Below are 15000 nucleotides of genomic sequence, written 5' to 3'. Positions count from 1 at the left end.
CTTTATTAATCCCAAAGGAAATTCTTGTGCCATTAACATGCTCAATGCAACAGAAACACAGGGTAGAGAAAGACATTTCTTAGTCAGAACTAAATACTATGTACACAATAAAAAAAAAAATGAATTAGATTAAGATAAAAACAAAAATAGAATCAAATATTTACACAGTGCAGCTATAGACATAGATGTGCAAAATAGAACAACATAGTTGTCGGTGACAGATTGAAAGTGACCATTTATATTGATATTGAAATGATAAAATGATAGAATGATGCCTACCAACAGTACTGATAACAGAAGCAAAGCAGATGGGGGTGAAGATACTGCACCCTGCACAGAGATTACACTCAGTGTAGAAAGTAAATGACGTATTGCACATGTCCCGATGTGTTTGTTTCTTTCTACCCATCCATGTATTATGCATTCTGTGGCCCGGGGGCCAGAAGTGGCCGTCATGATGGTTCTGTCCGGCCCGGGAGGTCGAACACAAACCACATTTACTTGTGAAGCTAAAAAAAAATCGAATTAGATGACCTATATTTTCTGTTTGGAGTGATTGTCATTATAATCAGTGCTGAAGAATAAGTCCACAGAATGTTTTCTACAATTTAATCTAGTTAGAACATTTGAGATTACCGAATGACAATATGTTTTTTGGCCCCCGGCAACAATCTGTTGGCCCCCCCCTTGTTTCCAGTCCTCACAGTGTGTCATTGTTTGTGTAGATGCGCAATCGGGAGGTGCGTCTGTGGGACAGCAGGAAGCTCAGCTCCTCTGTAGCCTCTGTGTCACTGGGCTCTTCCAGCGGGTGAGTAGTACTGCATGAGTCTGACTGTAACCACTGCCCCCCCCCCGCGCATACCTGACGGCTGCTGCTAGAACGGATCGGCCGGAGGGACGACTCTGCCTTAGTTAGTTAGAAAACATTGGAGGGACAGCTCAGGAGGACTAGGAGTCCTCTTCAGTGCCTCTGTTCCTTGAGCAGTGGATGGGAGGGCGGAGGGGATCACTCTGGGGAGACTGATCAGAGCCTCTGCCTCTGATTGGCCTGGCCTGCTATTTTACCCTAACCTTAACCAATCATGACTCCTCATGCATAAAACCCAACAAATCATGAGTCCTGATGCATAAACCCAACCTCCTCCGGCCAATCCATTCTAGCACTGACCATTTCCTGACCTCCACAGTCATCATCACACTGACAGTGAGAGTGTGTCATGTGTTACAGTACTGTGTGTGTGTGTGTGTGTGTGTGTGTGTGTGTGTGTGTGTGTGTGTGTGTGTGTGTGTGTGTGTTAGAGAGAGTGCGTGTACTTTGGCATGTTTTCGGCGTACAATATACAGTATGTGTGTGTGTGGCGTTTGCGTGTGCTGAATGCTGTGTGAAGGGCCTCTGGGCTCTGGGCTGCGGCGCTGGCCGGACCTCCCAGAGCTCCGACACTCTGCCTCCACATTCCGGGCCGGGCCCTGGGTCAGAGCCACACAGAGAGCCTGCTGTCCACTGTGCTGTCTGTGTGCTCTGCATCCCTCTGTCCATAACCAGGGTGAAGGGTCAGACAACAGCAGCAGACATACTCACACTTTCCCCCTTCGCTCAGTCACTCAGCGCCTGGCCTTTCTCCTCCTCCTCCTTCTCCTCGCTCCCTCCATTAACTTTTCCAAACATGGCCGCCAACGAGCGGAGGAGAGCGGGAGCATGGCCGCCGGGTGTCAAAGAGGACGGGGATGGAAGGAAGGATGGAGTGAGAAAGGGAGCGGTGGAGCTTTGTCAGATCCAGCCCATGCATTTCAACACTATTAAACAGGCTGGTGGGCCGAGAGAGAGAGAGAGAGAAAGAGGGAGGGAGAAAGAGGGAGGGAGAGAGGGAGAGAGGGAGAGAGAGAGAGAAAGAAGGAGGGAGAGAGGGAGAGAGAGAGGGAAACAAAGAGAGAGAGAAAGAGGGAGGGAGAAAGAGGGAGAGAGAGAGAGAGAGAGAGAGAGAAAGAGGGAGGGAGAGAGGGAGAGAGAGAGGGAAACAGAGAGAGAGAGAGAAAGAGGGAGAGAGAGAGGGAGAGAGGGAGGGAGAGAGACAGAGAGGGAGACAAAGAGAGAGAGAGAGATTTGTGTGCTTATGTTACTGCTCTGTGGCACTGCTATGGCAGCATAGACATCACCTCTGTTCTTTGGCACAAACGATTGGGACTGCCTTGTGCCCAAATTAAGTATACACATATCTGTGTGTGTGTGTGTGTGTGTGCGCGCATGTATTTGTGCGCGCGCGTGCGTGCGTGTGTGTGTGTGTGCGTGCATGCGTGCGCGCTTGTGTGTGTGGTTGTGGTGCTTTGCGTTAGGAGAGCTGTGAAGATGTTACACATTGACATTTCACAGTGAACGCTGTAAATTCATGGTAATAGAGAGACCGGATTTGACCAGGCCAAGACGACCACCGAGAAGCACACTCTCCGAGGGAATGCCATTGTGTGTGTGTGTGTGTGTGCGTGTGTGTGTGTGTGTGTGTGTGTGTGTGGGTGTGTGTGTGGGTGTGTGTGTGTGTGTGTGTGCGTGTATGTGCGCGTGCGTGCGTGCGTGTGTGGGTGGGTGTGCGTGTGTGTGGGTGTGGGTGGGTGTGTGCGTGTGTGTGTGTGTGTGTGTGTGTGGGTGTGTGTGTGTGGGTGTGTGGGTGTGGGTGGGTGTGCGTGTGAGAGAGAGAGAGACATGTTTAGGAGTTGACACAGCGTGGCTCCTAAATAACAACCTCTGCTTGCACCCTCACTCCCCCCCCCCCCCCCTCCACCCCCGCCTCCCCCCCTCACCCCCCGCCTCCCCCCCTCACCCCCGCCCCGCACCCCTCGCCCCCCCTCACCCCCTCTTCCCCCTCGCTGCCCTGGTGCTCGCCACTCATCTCCATTTCCTCTGCTTCCTCTTTCATTGGACTGAGACAGATAGTTGCCTGTCTGAGTGCCTCTTTGGAATCCATGGCCTTGTTTGGTGCCAGCATACTTTTCATGGAAAAGAAAAAGATATCTTGATGCCACAGAAGACATTTCCCCCCCCCTACAAAAACATATAGTGTATTTTCAACAATCCCCACAGCCGTCTCTCATACACCTCACCAGCACGGTGCTGAGTTAATTTATTGCAAAGTGTGTCTCCCGCCTCCCGGGTGTCTCTGCATGGACACGGAGGAATGTTGACGTTTACTCTGCAGGGTCTGGAGCTGCCGTGTGGCGGGGCGCGTCGATGATGATGGCGTCACGAGAAGAGAATGTAGCGTCGGTGTGAGGATGTACCGCCTCATCTGGTGACAAGCTGTTTGACTTTGCTGTCACTCAGCTGCCGCCTGGTTCTCTACGCGTCTCTGCCCGCACGTTCTCAGAAGTGATGACATGTTCTTTGGATTTAGTCAAAACCGGTTTCATTAAAAAAAAAGAAAAAACACCGAAGGACTAGCTTTCCATTCTAGCCCAGCCCTTCAACGGCCTGTGTTTTGTTACTCGTTGATTTTAAAGACTGCGATTTTTCCTAACGGGCATAATTTCAGGGGCGTGTGCTGCTGAACCGTGGGTCAACTGCAATAAAGTCCTGCATTAAATCACTTCAATCGCCCTGAACAATCAGTCTGTCCCCATTTGGAGACTGTTGTGAGTGATTGTGCTAGATGACTATCATGTGCTGGGGATGGTGTGTCAGAGAGTGCTATCACTCCCAAGGCCACCTCCCCTCCAGACGGCCGCAGACCAGCGCTGATAGAAAACAGATAGCCAATCAAATGACAGATGAGACCTTGCCCTTTACCGCCATCCCTTTTCCCTTCCTCCTCCCCCCCTCCTCCTCCTCCTCACCCCACCTCCTCCTCTCCTCCTCTCTGCCCCAATATAGACTTCCTGTTTCTTTCTCCTCACTCACTTCCTTTCTGTTTGCCCTCATGTTTGCTCTTGCTGGGCACGAAAAATATCTTGCTTCAAGGATATGGTGATGTTAAAATGTCACTAATACGAGGGATCAGCCGAGCAGCATTTTGGTAAACAAACCGCGTCACTGGGTGGCAACGGCAATGGAACCCTATGGAGCCCAAGTGGCGCGAGGCTTGATTGACGGACTCTAGCCAGCTAACTATGTTTACATTTTAAAAACTGCAACAGTGTCACACAACTTTTAACACGACATGCATATATTATACATCAAACTCTTGAGCTGCTTCTGCTCTCACTCAGAATGTCAAAATATAAGCGATGTGATGTATAGTTTTTGAGATATTAACGTTTGTTTGGCACAACTCTCATACTGTGCTGTGCTGCTTAGCCAAGGTGCTTGAAACACTAGTGAACGAGCAACTAAGGGCTTTTTTAGACACTTATAATATCCTCCAATCCCACCAATCAGGATTTAGACCCAAACACAGTACTGTCACAGCCACTTCTCTTGTAATAAATAACATTCTAAATGGTCTCGACAATCGGCAGCATTGTGCAGCTCTCTTCGTAGACCTATCCAAAGCCTTTGACACTGTAGATCACAACATTTTGCTGTGTAAACTGTCCGACATTGGTCTGGATGATCCCTCAGTCAGGTGGTACGCCAACTACCTAACCGGGAGAAAACAATCCGTTGTCGCTGGCAACATCAAATCCAGCCCTCTGTTGATCGGTAAGGGCGTGCCTCAAGGGTCCATTTCCGGTCCAATTTTATTTACTCTTTACATTAATAACATTTTTTTCCCCTCTGGGCTCAGTAACGTCCACTTTTACGCAGACGACACAATTTTATATTGCTTCGGGGCCACTCCAGCGCAAGCCGCTACAAGTCTGCAGGTCGCCTTTGATGCCTTTCAACGGTCCCTTTTCAAACTAAAATTAGTCCTGAATTCAAATAAAACCAAGTGGATCATGTTCTCTAGATCTACTTACAACAACCTTGGTATACGCACACTTCAGGGTGAGGAAATTGAATGTGTGGACTCATACAAGTACCTTGGTATCTGGCTGGACACTAAACTTTCCTTCCACTCACATGTTGAACACCTTACCAAGAAATTGAGGAGGAAGATTGGCTTCCTGTACAGGAACAAATCCTGCTTCTCTTTTTATTCTCGAAAATCTATTGTTCAATCGTTAATTCTATCTGTTTTTGATTATGGAGATGTTATATATATGCATGCCTCACCCACCATTTTGAAGCAGCTTGATGCTGTGTATCATAATGCTCTGCGTTTCATAACAGGTGACCGTTTTCTTACACATCACTGTATATTATATGAAAATGTGGGCTGGCCCTCCCTGACGGTTCGCAGAGAGCAACATTGTCTTTTGTTTATTTATAAAGCTTTGATTGGGAAGCTGCCACTTTATCTGTCCTCAACTATCACTCATAACAGTATAAGTTATCAAACACGCTCGCGGTCTTATGTCAGACTGTCTGTGCCACGCGTGAGGACTGAGCAGGGAAAGACTGCTTTTTCTTTTTATGCTCCTAACAAATGGAATGAGCTCCAGGACCATTTAAAATTGGAGCGATTGATCCCTCTTAATTCTTTCAGAATGCTCCTAGAGAGCGCCCTACACGAGGAGTGTTCGTGTTTTACATGAAATATTTTCACTTGTTCTATATGTCTGTAAACTTGTAACCTCTTTGTATATGTTTTCTGTACACAGGGCACTCTTGCAAATGAGAGCTTGCTCTCAAGAGATCTCCCCTGTATAAATAAATGCTAAATAAAAAAAAAAAAAAAAAAAAATACTATTAACTGCCGTGGGGTTCCGCATTTCTGGGTGTCAAGTGACGTCACGCTGATTCGTCCTATACCATAATCTAATTGTTTCTATATTTTGTTGATAATGCACATAGAATCAATGCAAAAACAATTAGGTTTTTTCTTTTTATTCATTTATTAATTTAATTATTAATTTATTTTAATTGTATAAATAATATTGACGTATATACAGTATTTTGCTACTTAGACCTTGGGGTGGTGGAGAGGGGGGGGGGTGCATAGTTCAAAAGCGCTATGAGAACTAACGACAACAATAAATCAACTAAGTAGCCTTGTTCCTTTTTGTTTCTTCTTTTATTTTCATTTAAATTATTTTGGCATTTTTGCCTTTAATTGATAGGACAGTAGGCACACAGGAAAGGTGGGGAGAGAGAGAGAGGATGCTGTACATCTTGTCCCATCCCCAAGGTCCTGTCTGTGCTCTGGGTCCAAACTAAAGGTCTGTGCTCTGGGTCCAAGCTGCTACAGGCCCGGGCTCCATTCCTCTGGTAATCTCCACACTGGGCCACATCCAGAACACTGTCCAGAACTAACCAGGGTTCAGCAGTTAAATTGAGGGGAAAATGTAATCGCTACTTCCCAATCGTATCCATCCACGGGCACAGACAGGCCAAACTATTTATTAAGCTAAATAGCTCCTAGAAGAACGCTGCAATCAGCAAAAGCAGATAACAGAAATGGCTGAAATCTGATGCTAGGTTTGCTTTTGTTCAGTTCAAGTTGCATGGCATAGGCAAGGTCAAAAACGCTCATTGCTGCCCGTTGTATTTAGTCATTCTTATTTGTTGTTGTTGTTGTTATTTAGCAATATCCTGTAATAGAGCTATAGTGGATGGAGGTTTGTATCTGTAGACTAAAACAAGTCACTCTTCATTCAAAATTTCACTCTCACACTGTGTGTAGTTTGTTAGACTGTCACTCTCACACACTGTGTGTAGTTTGTTAGACTGTCACTCTCACACTGTGTGTAGTTTGTTAGACTGTCACTCTCACACACTTAGTGTGTAGTTTGTTAGACTGTGTGTAGTTTGTTTGTTAGACAGTTAGCACTATATTACCATTCAGCATGTTCCTTTAGGCAGCACATGTCCTCATGTTCCCTTTGGTCCTGCACTTTGTCTCTGGTTTGTTATTATTATGGTGGGTTTTTCCGTGGAGACTTTCCTCAGCACATACATCTTTGCTTATGACAAAGTGGCTCTCTGAAAGACAGACACACGCACTCAGAAATAATCACAGGGGAATTCGTGTTCCCCTATTCTCTGCACTCTGATAGATTGAAGGGTTGTATTGAACGCGAGCGCGAGCGGGGGAGCTCCGAGTCAAACATCCGCAGTGGGGCATTCACTCCCTGTCATTTGAGGCCTGAGGTGCACGAGAAGATGGATTTGTTCTTTTTCCTGCCCTGCTTTTAATGAAAAGCGCTGTGGTAAACATGCTGTGTAATTGGAGACGCGAGCTGGCTTGTATCGGGTTAGCTCGCTGCGCTGCTGCTGCTGCTGCTGCTGCTGCGTCAACAGCGTTGCAGTAGGACTGTTTTCTTTGGAGTGTCACAACGAGCGGAGGCCGCGGACGAGCATGCGCCAGTGAAATAGGCTTTGCGGGCGGAATATAATTTGGATGGAGAATAATAGAGGGGAGATGTTTATTTTTTCGTTTGGGGTTTTGAAATGGAGACTGCACGATCATGGCGTGGAGGGGTTGGATGAGTCTGAGAGAGAGAGAGAGAGAGAGAGTGTGTGTGTTTTTAACTGTGTGTGCAGGTAGCTATTACTGCAGGCTGGGTTTCCATACAGGCTGCAGATCTGGACATGGGCAAACAAGACGGATCTGTGTGTGTGTGTTGCTCTCTTTCCCCTCAGGATCTGTGTGTGTGTGTTGCTCTCTCTCTCCCCTCAGGATCTGTGTGTGTGTGTGTGTGTGTGTGTTGCTCTCTTTCCCCTCAGGATCTGTGTGTGTGTGTGTTGCTCTCCCCACCCCTCAGGATCTGTGTGTGTGTGTGTTGCTCTCTTTCCCCTCAGGATCTGTGTGTGTGTGTGTTGCTCTCTTTCCCCTCAGGATCTGTGTGTGTGTGTTGCTCTCTTTCCCCTCAGGATCTGTGTGTGTGTGTGTTGCTCTCTCTCCCCCCTCAGGATCTGTGTGTGTGTGTGTTGCTCTCTCTCTCCCCCCTCAGGATCTGTGTGTGTGTGTTGCTCTCTCTCTCCCCTCAGGATCTGTGTGTGTGTGTGTGTTGCTCTCTCTCCCCCCTCAGGATCTGTGTGTGTGTGTTGCTCTCTCTCTCCCCTCAGGATCTGTGTGTGTGTGTTGCTCTCTTTCCCCTCAGGATCTGTGTGTGTGGGTTGCTCTCTCTCCCCCCTCAGGATCTGTGTGTGTGTGTGTTGCTCTCTCTCTCCCCTCTCAGGATCTGTGTGTGTGTGTTGCTCTCTCTCCCCCCTCAGGATCTGTGTGTGTGTGTGTTGCTCTCTCTCTCCCCCCTCATCCTCTTCCCTCTATAAAGCTTAATGATCATAATGAGTTTAATAGGGCCTCTAAGCCAGCTGCAATCAGTGAACTTTACAACTGGGCCCCGATTGCAACCAGCCTGCCGTGTAAATGTAGGAGACGTCATGATGCTTATCCAGACTCGCCCACTTCACCCGTTATAACACACACACACACACACACACACACACACGCACACACACACACAGTCAGGCGTGCACACACACACACACACACACACACACAAACACACACACACACACACACACACACACACACAGGCACATGCATGCACGCACACGCACACACACACAGGCACATACACACACACACAGGCACACACACACACAGGCACATGCACAACCTATAGGGTCGTCAGGGCGTCCGGGTAGTGCAGGGGTAGATTCCCTGCCTACCAACACGAGGGTCGGAGGTTCGAGCCCCACGTGTTACCTCCGGCTTGGTCCATACAGGCAAAATCGGTCGTGTCTGCGGGTGGGAAGCTGGAATAAGGGTATGTGTCCTGTTTGCGTTATTACCATGGACTGTATCCCACCGCGGAAGTGGGCAGACCGCGCCCCGTGCCCGCCCATGCAGCAGGATTGGCCAGGCGCTCACGTGAGCCAAGGGGACGAGCATTTATTTTGACAAGCTCCAGCTGTGCTTTTTTGACAAGTTGACAGACAACGATGAAAAACTCTGCGCTGCCAACACGAGTTTAAATGAAAAAGAAAAACGGTAAATCAACAATGTTTTAACAAATTTTTGCTCCATCAAACTTCTTATCAAGACAAAAAGATTGACATTATTTTTTCATTTCTTCTTAAGCCTGCCGTAGCCTAGATCATGCGTATTATTTATGATCTATTTATTCATTGCATAGTAGCTTGTAAACTCGGCGTAGAGCTGACAGGGAATTCTCAGAGGGTCATTTGGGTGGGATTCAGCGTGACGGAACTATAAAGACGGGGAGAGTTTAAGGTTTTACCCCCTTAATTTACCCCAGTCACTAGCAATGTTCTTCTCCTCAGAGACATGAACCCAGTTCAAGTTCAAGTACTCTCTCTCACACACGCACACACGCACGCACACACACACACACACACACACACACACACACACACACACACACACACACACACACCGCATCCTCCATTAAAGCTCATCATGGCAAACCTGCTCTACCTTTTTTTCGGGGGAGGAGGTGAGGTTGATGAAAAGTGATCATGTGACCCAGCCCGCCCGCCAGTATCCACCCCGCCGATTGGAGTGGACAGAGGCCCGTCCCCGGGGAGCCGACCCCACTGTTTTCCCAACCCAGTCACGGGTTACACAAAGAACGCGCCCTCTGAGGGGAGCCCTGCTGACAGACTGTGCTGTTAGCTTGGGGAGGGGGGGGGGGGTGAGGGGTGAGGGAGCGCGTAAGGGTGTTATATTGTGGTGGATGGATGAGGGTGAAGTTGGCGTGGGTGGGAGTGGCCCCAGGTGTGGTACACACTCAGACGCCCCGCCCGTATTGACTCGCCCCAATCTCTCTCTCTCTCTCTCCGTCCGTGTGTTTGTGTACCGGGGTCGTGCCTGAGAGCAGGGCCCAGTCATCCGGTGTAATGGATCCAAACTCCCTTTAATCAGCTGGATTGGGGAGGAGAGGCCGGTGCCCCAGAAAGGAACCAGCCTTCACAGAACAGAACCCCCCCCCCCCCCCCCCCCCTTTCCTCCCATCCCGGGCCCAGGCACTCTAAATCAATCCCAGATGAAGGCTTTCCTGTGGGGATTAGGTGCAGCTGGAGCACCGCTAACCACACCAGGAGAGGAAAACGCAGCAGAAAGAAGTTCTGTGTGTGTTCGTTTGAACGCTAATTTGATCCTTGCCCCTTTCTCATAGTTTCGGAGAGCGGAGTGGACTTGTGTTTTGTTCGGGCTCAAGAAGATGTTTAAGGTGGATGGAGGAGACTCTGGATTGGAAAGCCAAGGCCACGGTCGGGTGATCCTCCGGGTCAAGTCGATGACCCAGTCACCCCCCCCCCCCCCCCCTCTACCTCCAGTAGGGCCATGCGGGGGGTGAAGGGGGAGATGTGACCGCACGCGCTCTGTCAGAGAACCTGAACCCTGCATTTTGACAGTTGAAACGCGGTGTCTGGAATCTGTTAGTCATTTGGGGTTTCAGCTTGCAATTTAGTGGAGGGGGGGGGGGGGGGAGTTAGGCCAGGAGCGGAGGACGGAGAGGGAGGAGGGGGGGGGGGGGGGAGTTAGGCCAGGAGCGGAGGACGGAGAGGGAGGAGGGGGGGGGGGGGGGAGTTAGGCCAGGAGCGGAGGACGGAGAGGGAGGAGGGGGGGGGGGGAGTTAGGCCAGGAGCGGAGGACGGAGAGGGAGGAGGGGGGGGGGGGAGTTAGGCCAGGAGCGGAGGACGGAGAGGGAGGAGGGAGGACGGAGAGGGAGGAGGGAGGTCTGAAATCCCCTCGTTTTTTTTAAAGACATCGTCTCACTATGGGGCTTTTGTGGGCTTTTGGTGGAAACTCGTGTGCCGACCCCCGAACCTCCTTTTCACTCCTGCAAACTCTCCTTGCAGTGGACCTCCATTCCCCTTTCGCCCCATGTGATCACCTCAAAGAGCAAAAGGCTTATTATTCCTGGCTCAGCTAAACTGTTGAAATATCCTTCAATGAGCCCTCTGTCCATCCTTACCTGGCCACCTCTTTCTCTCTCTCTCCAACTTTCTGTCATTTGTTCTCCCCTTCTAAGATCCTCAGCTCTCCTCCGCTCTCTCCTTCCTACACAGCAGAAACGGAGAGAGAGAGAGCAGAGTGTTTGAAGGTGCTAGAGAGCAGAGTGTTTGAAGGTGCAGAAACCAGAGAGAGAGAGCAGAGTGTTTGAAGATGCAGAAACCAACCAGACAGAGAGAGAGCAGAGTTTTGAAGGTGCAGGAATGGAGAGAGAGAGCAGAGTGTTTGAAGGTGCAGAAACCAGAGAGAGAGAGAGAGTAGAGTGTTTGAAGGTGCAGAAACCAGAGAGAGAGAGCAGAGTGTTTGAAGGTGCAGAAACCAACCAGAGAGAGAGAGAGCAGAGTTTTGAAGGTGCAGGAATGGAGAGAGAGAGCAGAGTGTTTGAAGGTGCAGAAACCAGAGAGAGAGAGAGAGAGAGTAGAGTGTTTGAAGGTGCAGAAACCAGAGAGAGAGAGCAGAGTGTTTGAAGGTGCAGAAACCAGAGAGAGAGAGAGCAGAGTGTTTGAAGGTGCAGAAACCAGAGAGAGAGAGAGAGAGTAGAGTGTTTGAAGGTGCAGAAACCAGAGAGAGAGAGAGCAGAGTGTTTGAAGGTGCAGAAATGGAGAGAGAGAGAGAGAGAGAACAGAGTTTTTGAAGGTGCAGAAACCAGAGAGAGAGAGCAGAGTGTTTGAAGGTGCAGAAACCAGAGAGAGAGAGCAGAGTGTTTGAAGGTGCAGAAACCAGAGAGAGAGAGAGCAGAGTGTTTGAAGGTGCAGAAACCAGAGAGAGAGAGAGCAGAGTGTTTGAAGGTGCAGAAATGGAGAGAGAGAGAGAGAAAGAGAGAACAGAGTTTTTGAAGGTGCAGAAACCAGAGAGAGAGAGCAGAGTGTTTGAAGGCGCAGAAACCAGAGAGAGAGAGAGAGCAGAGTGTTTGAAGGTGCAGAAACCAGAGGGAGAGAGAGAGCAGAGTGTTTGAAGGTGCAGAAACCAGAGAGAGAGAGAGAGCAGTGTTTGAAGGTGCAGAAACCAGAGAGAGAGCAGAGTGTTTGAAGGCGCAGAAACCAGAGAGAGAGAGAGAGCAGAGTGTTTGAAGGCGCAGAAACCAGAGAGAGAGAGAGAGTAGAGTGTTTGAAGGTGCAGAAACCAGAGAGAGAGAGAGAGAGCAGAGTGTTTGAAGGTGCAGAAACCAGAGAGAGAGGGAGAGAGCAGAGTGTTTGAAGGTGCAGAAACCAGAGAGAGAGAGCAGAGTGGTTGAAGGTGCAGAAACCAGAGAGAGAGGGAGAGAGCAGAGTGTTTGAAGGTGCACAAACCAGAGAGAGAGAGAGAGCAGAGTGTTTGAAGGTGCAGAAACCAGAGAGAGAGAGAGAGAGCAGAGTGTTTGAAGGTGCACAAACCAGAAAGAGAGAGAGAGCAGAGTGTTTGAAGGTGCAGAAACCAGAGAGAGGGAGAGAGCAGAGTGTTTGAAGGTGCAGAAACCAGAGAGAGAGAGCAGAGTGTTTGAAGGTGCAGAAACCAGAGAGAGAGGGAGAGAGCAGAGTGTTTGAAGGTGCAGAAACCAGAGAGAGAGAGAGAGCAGAGTGTTTGAAGATGCAGAAACCAGAGAGAGAGGGAGAGAGCAGAGTGTTTGAAGATGCAGAAACCAGAGAGAGAGGGAGAGAGCAGAGTGTTTGAAGGTGCAGAAACCAGAGAGAGAGGGAGAGAGCAGTGTTTGAAGGTGCAGAAACCAGAGAGAGAGAGAGAGAGCAGAGTGTTTGAAGGTGCACAAACCAGAGAGAGAGAGAGAGAGCAGAGTGTTTGAAGGTGCACAAACCAGAGAGAGAGAGAGAGCAGAGTGTTTGAAGGTGCAGAAACCAGAGAGAGAGAGAGAGCAGAGTGTTTGAAGGTGCACAAACCAGAGAGAGAGGGAGAGAGCAGAGTGTTTGAAGGTGCAGAAACCAGAGGGAGAGAGAGCAGAGTGTTTGAAGGTGCAGAAACCAGAGAGAGAGGGAGAGAGCAGAGTGTTTGAAGGTGCAGAAACCAGAGAGAGAGAGAGAGAGCAGAGTGTTTGAAGATGCAGAAACCAGAGAGAGAGGGAGAGAGCAGAGTGTTTGAAGGTGCAGAAACCAGAGAGAGAGGGAGAGAGCAGAGTGTTTGAAGGTGCAGAAACCAGAGAGAGAGAGAGAGAGCAGAGTGTTTGAAGGTGCAGAAACCAGAGAGAGAGAGAGAGCAGAGTGTTTGAAGGTGCAGAAACCAGAGAGAGAGAGAGAGAGCAGAGTGTTTGAAGGTGCAGAAACCAGAGAGAGAGGGAGAGAGCAGAGTGTTTGAAGGTACAGAAACCAGAGAGAGAGAGCAGAGTGGTTGAAGGTGCAGAAACCAGAGAGAGAGGGAGAGAGCAGAGTGTTTGAAGGTGCACAAACCAGAGAGAGAGAGAGAGCAGAGTGTTTGAAGGTGCAGAAACCAGAGAGAGAGGGAGAGAGCAGAGTGTTTGAAGGTGCAGAAACCAGAGAGAGAGAGCAGAGTGGTTGAAGGTGCAGAAACCAGAGAGAGAGGGAGAGAGCAGAGTGTTTGAAGGTGCAGAAACCAGAGAGAGAGAGAGAGCAGAGTGTTTGAAGGTGCAGAAACCAGAGAGAGAGAGAGAGAGCAGAGTGTTTGAAGGTGCACAAACCAGAGAGAGAGAGAGAGCAGAGTGTTTGAAGGTGCAGAAACCAGAGAGAGAGAGAGAGAGCAGAGTGTTGAAGGTGCAGAAACCAGAGAGAGAGAGAGAGAGCAGAGTGTTTGAAGGTGCAGAAACCAGAGAGAGGGAGAGAGCAGAGTGTTTGAAGGTGCACAAACCAGAGAGAGAGAGAGAGCAGAGTGTTTGAAGGTGCAGAAACCAGAGAGAGAGGGAGAGAGCAGAGTGTTTGAAGGTGCAGAAACCAGAGAGAGAGAGCAGAGTGTTTGAAGGTGCAGAAACCAGAGAGAGAGAGAGAGCAGAGTGTTTGAAGGTGCAGAAACCAGAGAGAGAGGGAGAGAGCAGAGTGTTTGAAGGTGCAGAAACCAGAGAGAGAGAGCAGAGTGGTTGAAGGTGCAGAAAGCAGAGAGAGAGGGAGAGAGCAGAGTGTTTGAAGGTGCACAAACCAGAGAGAGAGAGAGAGCAGAGTGTTTGAAGGTGCAGAAACCAGAGAGAGAGAGAGAGAGCGTTTGAAGGTGCAGAAACCAGAGAGAGAGAGAGAGCAGAGTGTTTGAAGGTGCAGAAACCAGAGAGAGAGAGAGAGAGCAGAGTGTTTGAAGGTGCAGAAACCAGAGAGAGAGAGAGCAGAGTGTTTGAAGGTGCTGGCATCTGGTCTTCCAATTAAGTGGCTTTTTTAGAGCAAAGCCTAATGGAGCCTTCCAGCACTGGTAAAAACACGTGGAAGTATGCGGCTGGCAGGGAATATTTAATATAATTCACAGAGGGTTTTGATTTCATCCCGCAGGTATTTGCACAGCACTCCGGGGATCAGAAGGACCCTTTTGTGTGAACTCGCCACAGAAGGAAAAATATAAAAACGTCGCTCCCCTTCCTCCTCCAGCTGCCTCTCCACCCCCCCCCCTCCTTCTCCTCCTCTTCTTCCATTTACCTTCACCATATTTTCTTTTATGGTTTTGGATTATGATTTCATGCAGACTGCACTGGACCCCATTTGTCAAGGTTCTGCTTCTCTGCCTTACGTGGCAGTTGAAAACGTCTTAATGCTGTTAAGGTAATCGCCCGAATGACTTCGAAAACTGGGAAGGCTTTTTCTGGAACCTTCTCTGCAGTCCGTCTCCGTTTTGAGACGGTGTCAGACTTCACTTTCCATTCTCTACTAGGCAGAGAGCACAGCAGCGGGAACCCGGTTGCACTTGCAGCTGCAGATATTGCTTTTCTTTCACATCTGGAAGAATGTCCTTTTTTCCTTCCCTTTCAATGAAAAATGCACTGGCAATAACATTCAGGATCTTTGCCCTTACTAAAGAAACTCCACTCCACACTACTTCGCACCATCCCAAGTCCGTTTCAGCACTCTTCTTCTGCGCGCTCTGCAGGGTAGATATCCAGTAGCCAGCTCTCAGATGGAGATGTGAG

The 15000-nt window shown here is 49.2% G+C and overlaps 1 protein-coding gene across 2 annotated transcripts in view; it reads left to right on the top strand.

Annotated features, from left to right (window-relative positions):
• The window catches only part of coro7 (coronin 7), a 166057-nt gene that overhangs the window by 66205 nt on the left and 84852 nt on the right, over positions 1-15000 (top strand). For both annotated transcript variants that reach the window (XM_083649659.1, XM_083649658.1), the window contains exon 9: positions 726-808. In XM_083649659.1, the coding sequence (XP_083505785.1) occupies positions 726-808 (83 nt within the window). The remainder of the gene's footprint in view (positions 1-725; positions 809-15000) is intronic.

Source organism: Poromitra crassiceps, assembly GCF_964638095.1.
Source record: "Poromitra crassiceps genome assembly, chromosome: 13".
In the NCBI taxonomy this organism is placed as follows: Eukaryota; Metazoa; Chordata; class Actinopteri; order Beryciformes; family Melamphaidae; genus Poromitra; species Poromitra crassiceps.
Note: the sequence above shows the minus strand (reverse complement) of the source record. Positions and strands in the feature narration are given on the sequence as shown.